General features: G+C 36.7%; 1 protein-coding gene and 1 pseudogene across 1 annotated transcript; both read right to left on the minus strand.

Annotated features, from left to right (window-relative positions):
* Positions 1-387: 387 nt before the first annotated feature.
* LOC18439121 (phosphoenolpyruvate carboxykinase (ATP)-like) lies at positions 388-7852 on the minus strand (annotated as a pseudogene).
* Positions 7853-11720: 3868 nt separating this feature from the next.
* Positions 11721-18870, minus strand: LOC18437478 (phosphoenolpyruvate carboxykinase (ATP) 2). The gene is given in 10 exon segments (XM_088856619.1): positions 11721-11972; positions 12495-12663; positions 13666-13835; positions 14090-14211; positions 14214-14267; positions 14407-14472; positions 14735-14910; positions 15023-15319; positions 15726-15838; positions 18769-18870. Coding segments are annotated over 10 exon segments (1413 nt in total). The 3' UTR covers positions 11721-11828.
* Between the last annotated feature and the right edge of the window lie 1334 nt (positions 18871-20204).

The following is a 20204-nucleotide window of genomic DNA, read 5'->3' on the forward strand; positions in this document are numbered from 1 at the left end:
TTTTACAGGAAATTAATTGACCAAAATACCCCTAAAAAGTTTCGAAAAATATTTTGGTCAATTTGTTTTTCAAAAAAAAATTTATATTTTTATTAATTGCACCTTAATGAGAAGGACACATAACTAAAATTTCTAGTGATTTGGATTTGTCAAAAAAGAAACTAAAATTCAAACACTATAAGGCATCCATGAGCGTCAGATCGGCCACATAATGACCCAGATTCAATCTGAGCAATTCGTGAATGGACATACGGCAGCGACTCACATATATATATATATATATATATATATATATATATATATACATATATATATATATATATATATATATATATATATATATATATAGTTGGACTAACAATTGTATAAAAGAAATTTTCAAATGCCTTATCTGATGCCACGAGAAATAAGTAACGCTCTCTTCCACAATATGGTATGCGTAGTAGTAATACCAGTGCAGGCTACGACAATTGCAAGAAGGCCCATTTTGCCAGTAACACGTGCAAAGAATGCCATGCTTCTTCACACAAGAAAAAAAAATAAGAACTTTAGAAAAATTAAATTTACGTTAAGAATAGAAGGGGGCCTTCATTGATTGAACCAAGCTAAATTTCGACACTAAACTAACATGAAAAATTAGATAGAAAATTGTTCTTCTATATTATACACATCAACTCCTTGTGCTTATTCACCTACGCTCTTTTTTTATTTTCTTTTTTCCACCTAATTATTTTAGAAGTTGGGGCCTGCTGTTCCTCTCCAATCTTGTAGTTAGTGAAGACGTCAAAGTTCTTTATGAACAAACCAGCCAGCTTCAACAGTGTCTCATTGTAACCATTTTTGTCAGACCACTGTAATAGCACATGAAAATTTTGATAATAGTTAGAAGATGAAACAGAAAAATTTTAACCAGTTTGTTGGGGAGATATTTACTTAAGATTTTTGGAATTGTTTTTAACGATACAACAATTTCTCAAGATGACGTTGAGAAACTATTGGCAATATTGTGATAATTTAACAAGAAATAGAGATATTCATTACAATGCCCAAGTATCAAGTATACTGGATATATTCCTATAGTAACCTTGCAAAGACATTCCTTGGTGGGCCCAAGTTAAGAATGTGACGCACACTAGATGTGGCTGCAAATTAGACAAAAATATGCATAAATGTTGGAAAGACTTGGGTTATAGAGACCAATGCTCAAGAGTAGTATGAATCAGAGCTGAAACCAAATCTCAGCCTAAATTCACCCAAATTTGAAACCATGATTCAATTAAATCAAAAGAAGTTGAACATTTTAAAAGGGTAGAAGGAAATCAAAAGAAGTTGAACATTTGAAAAGGGGAGAAGGAAATGTGGGTTGTACTTCGAGTGTTCATAGGTTGAAGAATCTTGGAGGGAACACCTTCAATTTCAGTGGGGATCTCAAGGCCAAAGACATCAGTTTTGATATAGTTTGCATTGAGAAGACTGCCTGAATGTATGGCATCGATAATTTTCTTGGTATAGCTCAGCTTGATTCTATTTCCGGAGCCATAGCTGCAAAAAAGCAACACAATAATATAAATAACTACAATGTCCCAAAGACACTAAATTTTCTTTCAAGAATTATGAGGAAATAGCCTAATAGGAAGAAAATTCATATTCTAGAAACTCTTATTAGGCACATTCTTTCTAAATATAACAAGGAAAGCACACAATAAGACCTTTACCTCTAGTACAAGGAGGTCGAGATCACCCTTAGTTGTTAGGTATGAAATCAGACAACTTAGGTTGTGCCATTGACAGGGCTCAAAATCCAAATAAAATTTTTTAACTTTGTGATGCACTTGAAGCTGTTGGATTTCACATCTAACGGCTAGGGATTATTTTGACCCTTTCCTACCAAATATAAACCGTGTTATCGCATATAATGTCTATATAAGACTAGTGTATATGGAAAATTTAAAAGTTGGAATCTTTTGAGAAAAAATCATCGCAAACATAATCACAAAGTTGGCTGTTCGGGTCAGATAATAAGTGCCCAAATGGCAGTGGGCAGAGTGTAGAGTGCTTGGTCTCAGTTCTCAGGCTAAAAGTGAATTCCTAGTTTGGTCCATTAAATAGAAGTGCTCTAGAAGCCTATATGAAAATTGACATACTGAACAGAAACACTGAATCTAACAGTTTTGCATCAGTTTGCTCAAAGAGGTTCCATGTTCCATTTTTGGATGACAGGGTCATGTTGAGGTCTAAGACTCTAAACCCAAAACCCAAATATTGGGTAAAAAAGCTTTCTCCATAGATAGGCAAACAGGGTTAAATGCTTATTTGATATGCTCCTTGAGATGCACGCAACTCTTATCGCGGAAAAAAAAGATAACTGAGAGGGCATAATAAGATAAAATTAATTCCCTACACTGAACTTTATCAGCATTGATTCGAATTGGACCTTAGATCCCAATTTGAAACTCAGTTAACTTCATATTGAGAATTACAAAGGAGTATAAACCATTAGACTTCTCAAGTCATTCAACAAAAATGGAAGCTGCTCAAATATGAATACCTTCCTCCTGACCAGCCAGTGTTGACAAGCCAGCCAGTGGCTCCATGCTTCTGCATCTTCTTAGCAAGCATGGCGGCATACTTAGTGGGGTGAATCGTAATGAAGGCCGCCCTAAAGCAAGCAGAGAATGTAGCCGTTGGCTCCTTTATTCCATCCTCTATTCCAGCTACCTATTTTGCTCGATCATATTGTACCAATATACAAAACCAGTTAACTTTCTTATCTATTTGAGTTGGACAGGTAGCAAATTAGTATGACAATTTTACCAGGTCATCAACTCATGGGAAAATAAAAGAGAGTGGGCAGAAAATAATGATCATAAACCAGAAATAGCACAAACTAATGCAGTAGAAGCATCAACTTCCTTGCAGAAGTATCAATTTCCCAACTAATATAAAGATGGAATAAAGTGTTAAAATTATACCAGAGCCGTGTAGCCAATGATGAAATGGTACATGGTTTGTGCAGGGCTGAGTTCGCTAACTGGTGGTAAAAATCCAAAGGCATCGAAAGCCAAAAAGATAACATTCTTTGGGTGGGGTCCCACACAAAGTATCTTTGCATTGGGGATGTACTCTATAGGGTAAGAAGCTCAGGTATTCTCTACGAAAACCAAACCATAAGTCTTACTCTTTTCTCTTTCAAAAGTGAACATAATGAGTCATACAAAGGTGAAGTTTTAGAAATTCCCTTTGGTAAAAAATCAATAAAATTAGAAATTGTAAGATGCTTTTGAATTTACCTGTAACTGATTTGTCAGAATAATCAACCTCTCGAGTGTGCTCATCGAACACGATGTTCTCCAGCACTGCAAAAAAAACCAAAGATATTTGTTTCCTCAAAAAAAAAAAACTTTTTAAAAAATAGAATATTTTTAATGGACATAAGGATTATCCTCGAACAGGCCAACTTCGTTACTGAAGAAGAATGAACATGAATAAAATTCAAACCATCATTTGTGGGTGTAAGCATGTGTGTGTGTGTGAGAGTGTGAGAGAGAGAGAGATGGTGCAAGCATGCGTATCTGTGAAACTAGGTGATGCGTAGAGAGAGGTATACCGGTTCCAAATTTGATGGCGTTCCAAATATCGGGCTCCATTTCCCTTAAAAGATCAATACATTTCGCATAACAACCACCTTCTATGTTCGAGACACCATTGTCACTCCAACAGTGTTCATCATCTCCAATAAAAAAGCGGTTATGGTCGGTAGACAGAGTGGTCTTACCAGTCCCGATACATAATAAAGAATATAATCTTGTAAAAAAGGAGATCAAACGTTTGAGTGCCTACATTTTTTTGGATCATAGCAGGTCGGATCCAAGATTAGTAACATAAACACTAACCTGACAAACCCAAAAAGAGAGCAACATCCCCTCCTTTCCCCATATTGCTGCCAGAATGAAGAGAGAGAATTCCTCTCTTAAGCATGCGATAGTGCATAACACTGAACAAACCCTTCTTCATCTCACCAGCTTATTGAGTACCTAGGATCACCATTTCTTTCCTTGCTAAGTTGAGGTCAATGCTAGTTGAAGAAGTCATGTAATGGGTGTATCGGTTGCATGGGAACTGCCTCGCATTGTATATAGTAAACTCTGATGTCCCAAAGTTCTCTAACTCTTCAGCATTAGGTCGAATGCACCTGCCACCCACATATAGTGTTAGACTTCATTTCCTTTTCTTTTTTCCTGTTTAGAACATTTGAAATGATAAGTCAAAGGTCAACTTTTAGACTTCTCTCCAAGACATGAAGTGCTTTTGATCCAATTTTGTGCATTAGTGATGATACAATTGAACCCACTCTAATTCCAAATCTAGATGTCATAAAACTATTATCTAGTGTAATGTAGAAAATGGTCATGGCTTTCCAATGCAATGATGGAAGGCAATGGAAAGAGAGTGATACCCATCAAAACAGGATATGACCACAAAGGCAGGTATCATTCTCTCTCCATATAACCATCCACTTCTATAATGGATGCTGGTGGGCCCCATGGACTACAGATTTCCATAGCCTTCTGGATCACGGTAAACTTTCCTATTTTCACAAAAGCATAACCATTTTGGATAGGAAAAGGACTAGAAAAGATCAAAGAAAACTCAATGTCTATCTCCATACATGTTGTGCATGAATAAAGCATGGTATGCTCTAGCTGAGACAATCCTGACTTTGATCTGATGCTCGGGGTCCCAGTTGAGGAATTGGTCATTCACAAACACCTAACAACCATGATAACAAATCAGAGATGCTAATAGGAGACAGAAGAACAATTTGATAATAGACAAAAAAAGAATGGGCCAAAGTAAAAATCTGTTGTTGCCATTGAGTTGTACAGTGTTTATTCATAAGACTGGATACCTAGCACTACTTGAGAATGGAAAGATTCCAATGTTACCTTGTCGCTTATAGTAGACGGGGATAACCAATTTTCAAGGTTTCAAAAACAGCTAGGCGGCTTCGAGGCGGCCTGCCTGGCGCCAGCGCCTAGGCAGGCGCTTAGGCTGGCACCCAGAAACTCTGGCGCCCTGTAGTTTTTTCGCTTTGGGGGTTTTTATATATTGAGGGTTTTTTCTTTTTTATTGGGGGTTAAAAATAAACCCCATAACGTTTTTAAACTTGGGTCAAAATGACTCATTTTGCTTTTTTTGGGAAGTTTAAAAACACCAAAGAAGGCCTTACAACCCTGGGCGCTCGCCCAGGTACATTCGCCCGTGTGGGGCCGCCTGGGTCTAGGTGTGAGGAGTTTTGGTCTAGGCCGCCTAGGCAAGCACGAGGTGGACCGTTTTTTAAAACATTGCAAATTTTTAGATGTTTCTATCATGTGTCCTTCAATTGTCGGACTCAATAGAAATTAGAGGCCCTTCAATTGTCGGACTCAATCCATATATCCTAACTGTTTAAAATTTAGGATATATGGATTGGATTTCAGTTTGGGGAGAGGTGCAACAAATGTTATAAAACTCAGCAAGTCAAACCCAGTCACCTGAGCTATTTACACCTCACAGGGTGCATGAGCCCATTAAAAAACCTCAAAAACAAGCCGAATTCCACCAGCTTCTGATGTCTCTGTTATTTTCTAATAGACTAGGCCCAATCTTGTTGATACTTGTCTGAGTCAAACCTTCTAACTTGGGCTCAGGCCCTGTCGAGTTCCATGCCCAAGTCAGGGGTTAAAAACACTAGTCAAACCATCTATTTGATTTAAGACAAACGTTCACACCCAAAATGTTCCAAGAAAAGATAAAACAGTCTTTAAGATTTTCTTGATAGAAATAGCCTATAAAAAGAAACTGCCTAATGCAGTAAAGTAGCTGAAGACAAGAATCTGAAATGCAACTATCTTATACACCACATGTAACCGTATATCATATTTAACTAATTCAAAGTTCAGGAAGATTGTCATGGTAAGTGAATTTGGCAATAAATTGCTGCACATGCATGCTGTTGCTAATCAAATTTTTCATCCAAACTGCAACACCATATTGTGACAATGTTTTGCCCCAATTTAGACAAGGAATACCTACATGTAATGTGAGTGGTTTCCATGTAACTGATAGTGGATCTCAAGACCTCTACTCAGTTATTTAAGCATCATCCGATAGTTTTGTATTGGTTTTCGTTTGATGGATTGCTTGTAGTCCTCTACTTGCGAGCACAAAGGTCTGGTACTAAAGTTCTTGACTTGGCTTGATGGCCTAGATCTTGCTTTCCTTGTGGTTTGGGGCTCTTTTGGACATTTTCCAGTAATCTTTCGGATGATCAAGCATTGTAAAAACGCTTGTCGTGTCAATGGGATCATTTTGATATTGAGTTTCAGTCGAGGTTTTGTCATTGTTTTCAAAATCCAGCAAAACCATTAACTTGTAAATTTGAATTTTCAATCTAGTTCATTTCTTCTTATTTTCGATAATTTTCTTTATCACGAATCAAAGGAGAAGTTGTTGCAATCATTTTGTAGCAAAAAATCCATCGATTTAGATGGCAAATGATCACTTTCGAAATTGGGGAGGTGGTCGAAAAATGGGATTCCGACCATCTAAAAATGGACTTCCTTTGAGCCTTATTACAGCAACTTTCTGGTCAACATTTCGAGCGAATGAAGTATTCATAACGATGCTCTCTGAGCCGCGGTCACAATGGACCCGGCCTTGAGGTGGTGGGAGTCTGAAATCACAGCATTGGAGCGAGGAGATATTCTACTGAAATTTTCTGCATTTTCATAGTTTTAAGCTACCTTCCCTCTAAGATTTCTCCCTATCCATGAGCTCCCATGGTGCATGCTACCTACCAAATTGTAGAACCCTAATCCCAGAGGATTTGAACCCTAAGAATTCTTAGAACCCTAAATTTTGGGGTATGTAATACTTTCATCCCATAGCCTAATTAAAAGACGATTTTCAAATTGCACTCTTTGTGTTTCAAAAATAATAATTTTTCAAGATTGAATATATAGTGTCCATTTTTTGTAGTGTTGATGGACTCATAATCCATTTTTTTAAAATAATCAACTAGGATTCTTAGATGCATCCTAAAATTTCAAAATGACAAAATCATTCCAAATAGGTCTTTTATCTGTTGGAGTAAGGGTATATTGTGATCCAGTGGGAGCATCTCATACGTGTTTGACTCGAACATGGTAGCATTTATCTCTTTGCCAGTGAGAAACAGGAGACAGAGAGAGAGAGAGAGAGAGAGAGATTTATCATTTAGGAAGCGAGAAAAAGGAGAGGGAGAGGTAATAAAGTAACGTTTATCTTTTGCAAGCGAGAAAGAGGAGAGAGAGAGATTCAAGGAGAGATTATAAATCTACTATCTTGAGAGAGAGAGAGAGTTCATATCCTGCGCCTGAGAGAATTCTTGAAACTCAGGACCAAAAGAGAGAGAGCGCCATGACTATGGCTGAGCAGTCCCAGCCATCGCTACCCCATGAATCCTTCTTTCTCTCCCTTCACCGGAAGAAGATTCAAATCCTTCTTTCCCTCTCTATTTAGAAAACTCCATCTTTCACGCTTCCTTTCCTATGGTTCACGCAAGAAACACCGTTGCTTCTCTTCTGGTTCAGGCAACAAAAACAACCGCAGCTTCCTTTCTGATTCAGGCAACAACTTCCCCAGCGATCTTTCCGGCGAAACTAACTTTTCTGTGGAGGACTGCATTAAAGATTCCGGCTCCAGCAATCTTTTCGGCCAAATTCCGTTTTCTATTGAGGAATCTGCCCAAGATTCTTGCTCCAGCCATCATTCGGGCAAAACCCACTATTCCAGTGAAGAATCTGCCAAAGATTTCTGCTCCAGCGATCATTCTGGTCAAACTCATCTGGTTCAAGAATCAAGCCAAGATTCTTGCTCCGCCAATCTTTCTAGCCAAACACATTTTTCTATGGATCAATCTGTCCAAGATTACTGCTCTGGCAATATTTTCGGCAACATCCACTTTTCTGTTGATGATTTTGACCATGATTCTTGCAATGACTACTATTGGGTTTCATCGCCTAATACGGTATTTGGTGTCTTGCAGGTTCAAAGAAACGAACATCATTTGGAGGGTGAGCAAGAAGCCACGTCGAAGCTGATGAATCTAAGGGCGATGCATCCCGAGGTTAATGGCGCTGATCATTTCGAGAGCGAACAACCACATTCCACACGGAAGATGATGGATCTAACAACAATAAGACCACTTGAGCCACCGCAGGTCAATTCCGTCGAGTCATACACCAATATTTTTCTTAGCTGCATGGAATCATCACCGAGTCCGAGCTCTCAGACACTACCTCGTAGTTTGTTGTTGTTTATTTTTATCTTTTTTCTCATTTTCGTCTTGGACGACTTCTTGTTCTTTTTTATTTTTTAGGTATATTTTTAGGTCATTTTTTCTTACAAATTATTGGAGTGTTTTTTTTCCTGTTTGTTTATTTGTTTTCTTTTTTTAGCCGTGAAGTTGGGTTTCAACCCTCCGATCTCAAGGTTGCATTATTTGAGAAAAATGAAGAAGCAATAATTTCTAATATGGTTGCCTAATTTTGTGTAATCTCTTTTTTTTAGGTGGATTTGTGAACTATTAACTTACTTGAAATAATGGCCTATTTTAAAAACTTTAAAATAAATTTAAAATCTTATTGAAATGTGTTGTTTTGTTTTTTTAATGCTGCTGCCCTGATTTTCAAGAGATTTAAGAGGTCTAAAATAGTTCAAGATTTAAGACCCAAAAACAAAACACGTCTGATATCATCGGAAATCCATTCCCACTTCAATCCATACATTCGGAACTCAAATAAGATGATGCCTATTGGTGATTGAGCAAAAAAAGAAAAGAAAAACTACAATTACAATTCATCCAAAATGACTAAAGTAAATAAAGCCTCACCTCATAGCTCATCCAAAATTACAATTCAAGCTTTACAAAAACCTTTGCATTGATCATCTCGCATTGAATATTATGGTTATGTAAAATAATTAGGATTCAATCTCTAAAAAATAGCATATATTGTTACAAATTATCTCGACCATCCATTTCACCCTTAAAATAATTGTTTACAAATCCACAAGATTTGTACCATTTTTTTAGTTTCAAATTTTATTCTTGGCCTTGAGAATTAAATATAGAGCCATCATGGACATTTCCATTGTCAAAAGTAGTTTCTTGACATGGATTTGAGATGAGGTTTTATTTATTTTCCATAAAACCTAGGTCTTATAGAAACCTCATCCCTAAAAAACAGCTTTGAAGTGAGGTATTGTTTGTTTTCTTCTAGAAACCTCATCCAAATAAATAAAAATAATAAGTACATCCAAAAAAAAAAAAGCACAACGAGGATTCGAAATGAGGTTTTGTTTTGTTTTCTTATTAAAACCTCATCCAAAAAAAAAAAAATACACGACGTACACAATTTTTCTAGCTGCAACATTATGAAATAAGTAAAGCTTCACGCCAAAACTCACCAAAAAATTGTAATTTTTGCAGCATAAAACCTTCAAATCGATCATCTCTGACTTACCATTATGGTGCTAAAAACAAAAGGCAAACTATCCAGTCCATGAAATAGGGACCACTGGTTGAGATCTCATATGGCCATATCCAACGGTCGAAAATTAGTTTCGTATGGCCATATCCAATGGTCAAAAATTAGTCTTGTGTTTTATTTTTTGTTTTATTGAAATAAGATACTTATCTGCATTTGGAGTGTAGCTACATTTTTATCAATATTACTAAATAAAAGTGGCTAAACAAAATTTCAATAAAAAATGACAAAAATATCTCTAAATTTATTTTGTTGAATATTTTTTATTCAATTTCTATTTTATTAATTTTAATGATTTTTTCTTATGAAAGTGAACCTAAACAAAAATTTCAGATTGATATCATTTTTAAATAAGAAAGCTAAAAATATAAACCGAGATTCATCATTGACTCTCACATGGACATGGTTCAATCAAACAATTAAAAGGCGCATTTGCACCTTTAAGCATCCACATGCTACGGACCAAAACCAACCCCCAAAAAAAAAAAAAGATTTCAACCCCTAAAAATACTACATATTGTAAAATATTTTCCAAACTGCCCATGTCACCCTAAAAATAAGTGCTCGGATATATGCCACTTTTTTTTAGCTTTAAATTTTATAGCCGTTGGACATTAATTTTAGGAGAAATATCCCCATACATCCTATTTTTTGTTTTCATATCTCGATAGACCAAAGGATTTAAATTATAAATTCTAACTCTCTGACTAACTTTACCCACTTTTAATTATTTTTTTAGCCCTAAAAAATCTAAAAAGAGATGCTTATTCTAAATCTTTCTTCTCTTTACATGATATTTCCCAAAATTTCCCTCTTTCTCTCTCTTCCTTGAGATTCCTCAAACCATTTTTCTCTCTTTGCATTCCTCACTCTTGGTCTCGAGCTATCTCTTTTGTCCCAAGTTACTCGAAACCCCTCTCTCTTAATTTTGTTCCAAAAAGGCACAATCTACATACAGTTAATCATCCATGCGAATAATATCCAACCAATCAATAGAAAAAATCCACATAAATCATGCAAATATATAAAGAAAAATAAACCATAGAGAGAGAGAGAGTGGGAAAATAGGGAGAGAGAGGGTTTGAAAAAAGTCAGGCAAAGAGAGATTTAGGAAAAAATCACCTGAAGAGAGAGAAAGATGATGTTTAGAAAGAATATGTCTTTATTATATTTGTTTGATAAAAAAAATAGGTTAAAAGGGAATTAAGTTAGCTTAGGGGTTGGAAGATACAAGACTTAGAAGTTCTATGACCCAAGATTTGTTTTGAAACCTTATGTCTAGTGAGATATAAAACTTAAAAATAAAGGATATGGAGATATTTTCCCTTGATTTTTGAGCATCATGGAAACTTCCAATGCCCGGATGCTTTTCGAAGGAGTCTTTGAGGTGAGGCATTTATTTTCCTATTTACTAGGATTTATGGTAACTATAATTTTTTTTATATAAAAATCCATCTTGATTAAATTTAGAGGTGCACCTTAATTGGATTGTTTTGAGGTGCACCTAAATTGGATTGTTATATCAAAATTATATTTATGATTAAATTTAGAGGTGCACCTTAATTAGATTGTTTGAGGTTGAAACCGTATGCAAACCACACCCTTCTTAAAATTTTAATTATAATAAAATAAACATTAAGTAAATTGTTAGCACTTAAAATTTCAAGTGATGTGGATTTGTAGAAAAAAAAAATTAAAATTCAAAGACTATAAGGCATCCATGAGCGTCAGATCGGCCACATAATGACCCATGTTCAATCTGAGCCATTCGTGAATGGACATACGGCAGCGACTCACACATATATATATATATATATATATATATATATATATATATATATATATATATATATATATATATATATGTACAGTTGGACTAACAATTGTATAAAAGAATTGTTCAAATGCCTTATCTGATGCCACGAGAAATAAGTAACGCTCTCTTCCACAATATGATATGCGTAGTTGTAATACAAGTGCAGGCTACAACAATTGCAAGAAGGCCCATTTTGCGGGCCAGTTACACGGGCAAAGAATGCCATGCTTCTTCGCACAAGACACAAAAATAAGAACTTTAGAAAAAATAAAATTACGATAAGAATAGAAGGGGGCCTTCATTGACTGGAACCAAGCTAAATTTCTACACTAAACTAACATGAAAAATTAGATAGAAAATTGTTCTTCTATATTATACACATCAACTCCTTGTGCTTATTCACCTGCCCTCTTTTTTCATTTTCTTTTTTCCACCTAATTATTTTAGAAGTTGGGGCCTGCTGCCAAGATCTCCTTAGCGAGGCTGTTATCCTCTCCAATCTTGTAGTTAGTGAAGACCTCAAAGTTCTTTCTGAACAAACCCGCCAGCTTCAACAGTGTCTCATTGTAACCATTTTTGTCAGACCACTGTAATAGCACATGAAAATTTTGATAATAGTTAGAAGATGAAACAGAAAAATTTTAAGCAGTTTGTTGGGGAGTTATTTAGTTGGGATTTTTGGAATTGTTTTTAAAGATGCAACAATTTCTCAAGATGACATTGAGAAAATATTGGCAATATTTTGATAATTTCACAAGAAATAGAGATATTCATTACAATGCCCAAGTTTCAAGTATACTAGATATATTCCTATAGTAACCTTGCAAAGACATTCATTGGTGGGCCCAAGTTAAGAATGTGAGGCACACTGGATGTGGCTGCAAATTAAAAAAAAATATGCATAAATGTTGGAAAGACTTGGGTTATAGAGACCAATGCTCATGAGTAGTATGAATCAGAGCTGAAACCAAATATCAGCCTAAATTCACCCAAATTTGAAACCATGATTCAATTAAATCAAAAGAAGTCGAACGATTCAAAAGGGGAGAAGGAAATCAAAAGAAGTTGAACATTTGAAAAGGGGAGAAGGAAATGTGGGTTGTACTTACAGTGTTCATAGGTTGAAGAATCTCGGAGGGAACCCCTTCAACTTCAGTGGGGATCTCAAGGCCAAAGACATCAGTTTTGATATAGTTTGCATTGAGAAGACTGCCTGAATGTATGGCATCGATAATTTCCTGTGTATAGCTCAGCTTGATTCTGTTTCCGGAGCCATAGCTGCAAAAAAGCAACACAATAATATAAATAACTACAATGTCCCAAAGACACTAAATTTTCTTTCAAGAATTATGAGGAAATAGCCTAATAGGAAGAAAATTCATATTCTATCTTATTAGGCATATTCCTTCTAAAGATAACAAGGAAAGCACACAATAAGACCTTTACCTCTAGTACAAGGAGGTCGAGATCATCCTTAGTTGTTAGGTATGAAATCAAACAGCTTAGGTTGTGCCATTGGCAAGGCACAAAATCCAAATAAATGTTTTTAACTTTGTGACGCACTTGAAGCTGTTGGATTTCACATCTAATGGCTAGGGATTATTTTGACCCTTTCCTAACAAATATAAACCGTGTTATCGCATATAATGTCTATATAAGACTAGTGTATATGGAAAATTTAAAAGTTGGAATCTTTTGAGAAAAAAGCATCGCAAACATAATCACAAAGTTGGCTGTTTGGGTAAGATAATCAGTGCCCAAATTGCAGTGGGCAGAGTGTAGAGTGCTTGGTCTCAATTCTCAGGCTAAAAGTGAATTCCTAGTTTGGTCCATTAAATAGAAGTGCTCTGGAAGCCTATATGAAAATTGACATACTGAACAGAAACACGGAATCTAATTGTTTTGCATCAGTTTGCTCAGAGAGGTTCCACGTTCCATTTTTGGATGACAGGGTCATGTTGAGGTCTAAGACTCTAAACCCAAAACCCAAATATTGGGTAAAAAAGCTTTCTCCATAGATAGGCAAACAGGGTTAAATGCTTATTTTATATGCCCCTTGAGATGCACGCAACTCTTATAGCGGAAAAAAGAGATAACTGAGCGGGCATAATAAGATAAAATTAATTCCCTACACTAAACTTTATCAGCATTGATTCTAATTGGACCTTAGATCCCAATTTGAAACTCAGTTAACTTCATATTGTGAATTACAAAGGAGTATAAACCATTAGACTTCTCAAGCCATTTCAACAAAAATAGAAGCTGCTCAAATATGAATACCTTCCTCCTGACCAGCCATGGTTGACAAGCCAGCCAGTGGCTCCATGCTTCTGCATTTTCTCAGCACGCATGGTGGCATACTTTGTGGGGTGAATCATAATGAAAACAGCTCTAAAGCAAGCAGAGAATGTAGCCATTGGCTCCTTTATTCCATCCTCTGTTCCAGCTACCTATTTTGCTCGATCATATTGTACCAATATACAAAACCAGTTAACTTTCTTTTCTATTTTAGTTGGACCGGTAGCAAATTAGCATGAAAATTCTACCAGGTCATCAACTCACGGGAAAATAAAAGAGCGTGGGCAGAAAATAATGATCATAAACAAGAAATAGCACAAACTAATGCAGTGGAAGCATCAACTTCCCTGCAGAAGTATCAATTTCCCAACAAATATAAAAATGGAATAAAGTGTTCAAATTGTACCAGAGCCGTGTAGCCAATGATGAAATGGTACATGGTTTGTGCAAGGCTGAGTTTGCTAACAGGTGGTAAAAATCCAAAGGCATCGCAAGCCAAAAGGATAACATTCTTTGGGTGGGGTCCACACAAGGTATCTTTGCAATGGGGATGTACTCTATCGGGTAAGAAGCTCGGGTATTCTCTACGAAAACCAAACAATAAGTCTTACTCTTTTCTCTTTCAAAAGTGAACATTATGAGTCATACAAAGGTGAAGTTTTAGAAATTCCCTTTGGTAAAAAATCAATAAAATTAGAAATTGTAAGATGCTTTTGAATTTACCTATAACTGATTTGTCAGAATAATCAACCTCTCGAGTGTGCTCATCGAATACAATGTTCTCCAGCACTGCAAAAAAAACCAAAGATATTTGCTTTCTCAAAAAAAAAAAACTGTTTAAAAAATAGAATTTTTTTAATGGACATAAAGATTATCCTCGAACAAGCCAACTTTGTTACTGAAGAAGAATGAACATGAATAAAATTCAAACCATCATTTGTGGGTGTAAGCATGTGTGTGTGTGTGAGTGAGAGAGAGAGAGAGAGAGAGAGAGAGAGATGGTGCAAGCATGTGTATCTGTGAACTATGTGATGCGTAGAGAGAGGTATACTTGTTCCAAATTTGATGGCGTTCCAAATATCGGGCTCCTTTTCCCTTAAAAGATCAATAAATTTCGAATAACAACCACGTTATATGTTCGAGACACCATTGTCACTCCAACAGTGTTCATCATCTCCAATCAAAAAGCGGTTATGGTCGATAGACAGAGTAGTCTTACCAGTTCCGATACATAATAAAGAATATAATCGTGTAAAAAAGGAGATCAAACTTTTGAGTGCCTACATTTTTTTGGAACATAGCAGGTCGGATCCAAGAATAGTAACATAAACACTAACCTGACAAACCAAAAAAGAGAGCAACATCGCCTCCTCTCCCCATATTGCAGCCAGAATGAAGAGAGAGAATTCCTCTCTTAGGCATGAGGTAGTGCATAACACTGAACAAACCCTTCTTCATCTCGCTAGCATATTGAGTACCTAGGATCACCATTTCTTTCCTTGCTAAGTTGAGGTCAATGCTAGTTGAAGAAGTCATGTAATGGGTGTATCGGTTGCATGGGAACTGCCCCGCATTGTATATAGTAAAGTCTGATGTCCCAATGTTTTCTAACTCTTCAGCATTAGGTCGAATGCACCTGCCACCCACATATAGTGTTAGACTACATTTTCTATCCTTTTTTCCTGTTTAGAACATTTGAAATGATAAGTCAAAGGTCAACTTATAGACTTCTCTCCAAGACATGAAGTGCTTTTGATCCAATTTTGTGTATTAGTGATGGTACAATTGAACCCACTATAATTCCAAATCTGGATGTCATAAAACTATTATCTAGTGTAATATAGAAAATGGTCATGGCTTTCCAATGCAATGATGGAAGGCAATGGAAAGAGAGTGATACCCATCAGAACAGGATATGACCACAAAGGCAGGTATCATTCTCTCTCCATATACCCATCCACTTCTACAATGGATGCTGTTGGCCCCCATGGACTACAGATTTCCATAGCCTTCTGGATCACAGTGAACTTTCCTGTGTTCACAAAATCATAACCATGTTGTGCATGAATAAAGCATGGTATGCTCTAACTGAGACAATCCTGACTTTGATCTGATGCTCAGGGTCCCAGTTGAGGAATTGGTCATTCACAAACACCTGACAACCATGATAACAAATCATAGATGCTAATAGGAGACAGAAGCACAATATGATAATAGAAAAAAAAAGAATGGACCAAAGTAAAAATCTGTTGTTGCCATTGAGTTGTATAGTGTTTATTCATAAGACTGGATACCTAGCACTACTTGCGCATGCAAAGATTCCAATGTTACCTTGTCGCTTATAGTAGACGGGAATAACCAATTTTCAAGGTTTCAAAAATAGCTAGGCGGCCCCGAGGCGGCCTGCCTGGCGGGCGCTTAGGCTGGCACCCAGAAACTCGGGCGCCCTGTAGTTTTTTCGCTTTGGGGGTTTTTATAGATTGAGGGTTTTTTCTTTTTTATTGGGGGTAAAAAATATATCCCATAACGTTTTTATATAAACTTGGGTCAAAATGACTCCTTCTTCCCTTTTGGGAAGTTTAAAAACACGAAAAAGGCCTTACAACCCTGGGCACGCCTGGGCGCCCGCCCAGGTACATTCGCCCGTGTGGGGCTGCCTGGGTCTAGGTGTGCAGAGTTTTGGTCTAGGCCGCCTAGGCAGGCACGAGGCGGACCGTTTTTTAAAACATTGTCAATTTTTAGATGTTTCTATCATGTATCCTTCAATTGTCGGACTCAATGGAAACTAAGAGCCCTTTATAACAAGGTAGAGCTTAACTGTTTAAAATTTAGGATATATGGATTGGATTTTAGTTTGGGGAAAGGTGCAACAAATGTTTTAAAACTCAGCAAGTCAGACCCAGTCACCTGAGCTATTTGCACCTCACAGGGTGCATGAGCCCATTAAAAAACCTCAGGAACAAGCCGAATTCCACCAGCTTCTGACGTCTCTGTTATTTTCTAATAGACTAGGCCCAGCCTTGTTGATACTTGTCTGAGTCAAACCTTCTAACTTGGGCTCAGGCCCTGTCCAGTTCCATGCCCAAGTCAGGGGTAACAAATACTACAAACCATCTATTTGATTTAAGACAAACGTTCCCATCCAAAATGTTCCAAGAAAAGATAAAACAGTCTTTAAGATTTTCTTGATAGAAATAGCCTATAAAAAGAAACTGCCTAATGCAGTAAAGTAGTTAAAGACAAGAATATGAAATGCAACTATCTTATACACCACATGTAACCGTATATCATATTTAACTATTTCAAAGTTCAGGAAGATTGTCTTGTTAAGTGAATTTGGCATTAAATTGCTGACACATGCATGCTGTTGCTAATCAAATTTTTCATCCAAACTGCAACACTATATTGTGACAATTTTTTGCTACAATATAGACAAGGAATACCTACATGTGATGTGACTGGTTTCCATGTAACTGATAGTGGATCTCAAGACCTCTACTCAATTATTTAAGCATCATCTTATAGTTTTGTATTGGTTTTCATTTGATGGATCGCTAGAGGAGCAATAAGGTCTGCTACTAAAGTTCTTGACATGGCTTGATGGCCTAGATCTTGCTTTCCTCGTGATTTGGGGCTCTTTTGGACAATTGCCAGCAATCTTTCGGATGATCAATCATTGTAAAAACGCTTGTCGTGTCAAGGGGATCGTTTTGATATTGGGTTTCAGTCGAGGTTTTGTCATTGTTTTCAAAATCCAGCAAAACCATTAACTTGTAAATTTGAATTTTCAATCTAGTTCGTTTCTTCTTATTTTCGATAATTTTCTTTATCACGAATCAAAGGAGAAGTAGTTGCAATCATTTTGTAGCAAAAAATCCATCGATTTAGATGGCAAATGATCACTTTCGAAATTGGGGAGGTGGTTGGAAAATGGGATTCCGACCATCAAAAAATGTACTTCCTTTGAGCCTTATTAGAGCAACTTTCTAGTCAACATTTTGAGCGAATGAAGTATTCATAGCGATGCTCTCTGAGCCGCGGTCACAATGGACCCGGCCTTGAGGTGGTGGGAGTCTGAAATCACAGCATTGGAGTGAGGAGATATTCTACTGAAATTTTCTGTATTTTCATAGTTTTTAGCTACCTTCCCTCTAAGATTTCTCCCTATCCATGAACTCCCATGGTGCATGCTACCTACCAAATTGTAGAAGCCAAATCCCAGGGGATTTGAACCCTAAGAATTCTTAGAACCCTAAATTTTGGGGTATGTAATACTTTCATCCCATAGCCTAATTAAAAGACCGGTTTTCAAATTGCACTCTTTGAGTTTCAAAAATAATAATTTTTCAAGATTGAATATATAGTGTCAATTTTTTGTAGTGTTGATGAACTCATAATCCATTTTTTAAAATAATCAATTAGGATTCTTAGATGCATCCTAAAATTTCAAAATGACAAAATCATTCCAAATAGATATTTTATCTGTTGGAGTAAGGGTATATTGTGATCCCGTGGGAGCATCTCATATGTGTTTGACTCGAACATGGTAGCATTTGTCTCTTTGCCAGTGAGAAACAGGAGAGAGAGAGAGAGAGAGAGAGAGAGAGAGAGAGAGAGAGAGAGAGAGAGAGAGAGAGAGAGATTTATCATTTAGGAAGCGAGAAAAACGAGAGGGAGAGGTAATAAAGTAACGTTTATCTTCTGCAAGCGAGAAAGAGGAGAGAGAGAGATTCAAGGAGAGAGATTATAAATCTACAATCTTGAGAGAGAGAGAGAAGTTCATATCCTGCGCCTGAGAAAATTCTTGAAACTCAGGACCTAGAGAGAGAGAGCGCCATGACTATGGCTCAGCAGTGTCCCAGCCATCGCTACCCCATGAATCCTTCTTTCTCTCCCTTCACCGGAAGAAGATCCAAATCCTTCTTTCCCTCTCTATTCCGAAAACTCCATCTTCCACGCTTCCTTTCCTTTGGTTCACGCAAGAAACACCGTTGCTTCTCTTCTGGTTCAGGCAACAAAAACCACCGCAGCTTCCTTTCTGGTTCAGGCAACAACTTCCTCGACGATCTTTCCGGCGAAACTAACTTTTCTGTGGAGGACTGCACTAAAGATTCCGGCTCCAGCAATCTTTCCGGCCAAATTCCGTTTTCTATTGAGGAATCTGGCCAAGATTCTCGCTCCAGCCATCATTCGGGCAAAACCCACTATTCCAGTGAAGAATCTACCAAAGATTTAGGCTCCAGCGATCATTCTAGTCAAACTCATCTGGTTCAAGAATCAAGCCAAGATTCCTGCTCCGGCAATCTTTCTTGCCAAACACATTTTTCTATGGATCAATCTGTCCAAGATTACTGCTCCGAAAACATCCACTTTTCTGTTGATGATTCTGACCATGATTCTTGCAATGACTACTATTGGGTTTCATCGCCTAATACGGTATTTGGTGTCTTGCAGGTTCAAAGAAACGAACATCATTTGGAAGGTGAGCAAGAAGCCACGTCAAAGCTGATGAATCTAAGAAAGATGCATCCCGAGGTTAATGGCGCTGATCATTTCGAGAGCGAACAACCACATTCCACACAGAAGATGATGGATCTAACAACAATAAGACCACTTGAGCCACCGCAGGTCGATTCCGTCGAGTCATACAACAATATTTTTCTTAGCTGCATGGAATCATCACCGAGTCCGAGCTCTCAGACACTACCTCGTAGTTTGTTGTTGTTTTTTCTTATTTTTTTTCTCCTTCTCGTCTTGGACGATTTCTTGTTCTTTTTTCTTTTTTAGGTATATTTTTAGGTCATTTTTTCTTACAAATTATTGGAGTGTTTGTTTTCTTTTTTGTTTATTTATTTTCTTTTTTTAGCCGTGAAGTTGGGTTTGAACCCTCCGATATCAAGGTTGCCTTATTTGAGAAAAATGAAGAAGCAATAATTTCTAATATGGTTGCCAAATTTTGTGTAATCTCTTTTTTTTGGGTGGATTTGTGAACTGTTAACTTACATGAAATATTGGCCTATTCTAAAAATTTTAAAATAAATTTAAAATCTTATTGAAATGTGTTGTTTTTTTTTTTTAATGCTGCTGCCCTGATTTTCAAGAGGTTTAAGAGGTCTAAAATAGTTCAAGATTTAAGACCCAAAAACAAAACACGCCGATATCATCGGAAATCCTTTCCCACCTCAATCCATACATTCGGAACTCAAATTAGATGATGCCTATTGGTGATTGAGAAGAAAAAAAAAAGAAAAACTACAATTACAATTCATCAAAAATGACTAAAGTAAATAAAGCCTCACCTCATAGCTCATCCAAAATTACAATTCAAGCTTTACAAAAACCTTTGCATTGATCATCTCGCATTGAATATTATGGTTATCTAAAATAATTAGGATTCAATCACTAAAAAATAGCCTATATTGTAACAAATTATCTCGACCATCCATTTCACCCTTAAAATAATTGTTTACAAATCCACAAGATTTGTACCATTTTTTTAGTTTCAAATTTTATTCTTGGTG

Source organism: Amborella trichopoda, chromosome 13, assembly GCF_054954075.1.
Source record: "Amborella trichopoda isolate Santa Cruz 75 chromosome 13, AtrichopodaSantaCruz75HAP2 v2.0, whole genome shotgun sequence".
In the NCBI taxonomy this organism is placed as follows: Eukaryota; Viridiplantae; Streptophyta; class Magnoliopsida; order Amborellales; family Amborellaceae; genus Amborella; species Amborella trichopoda.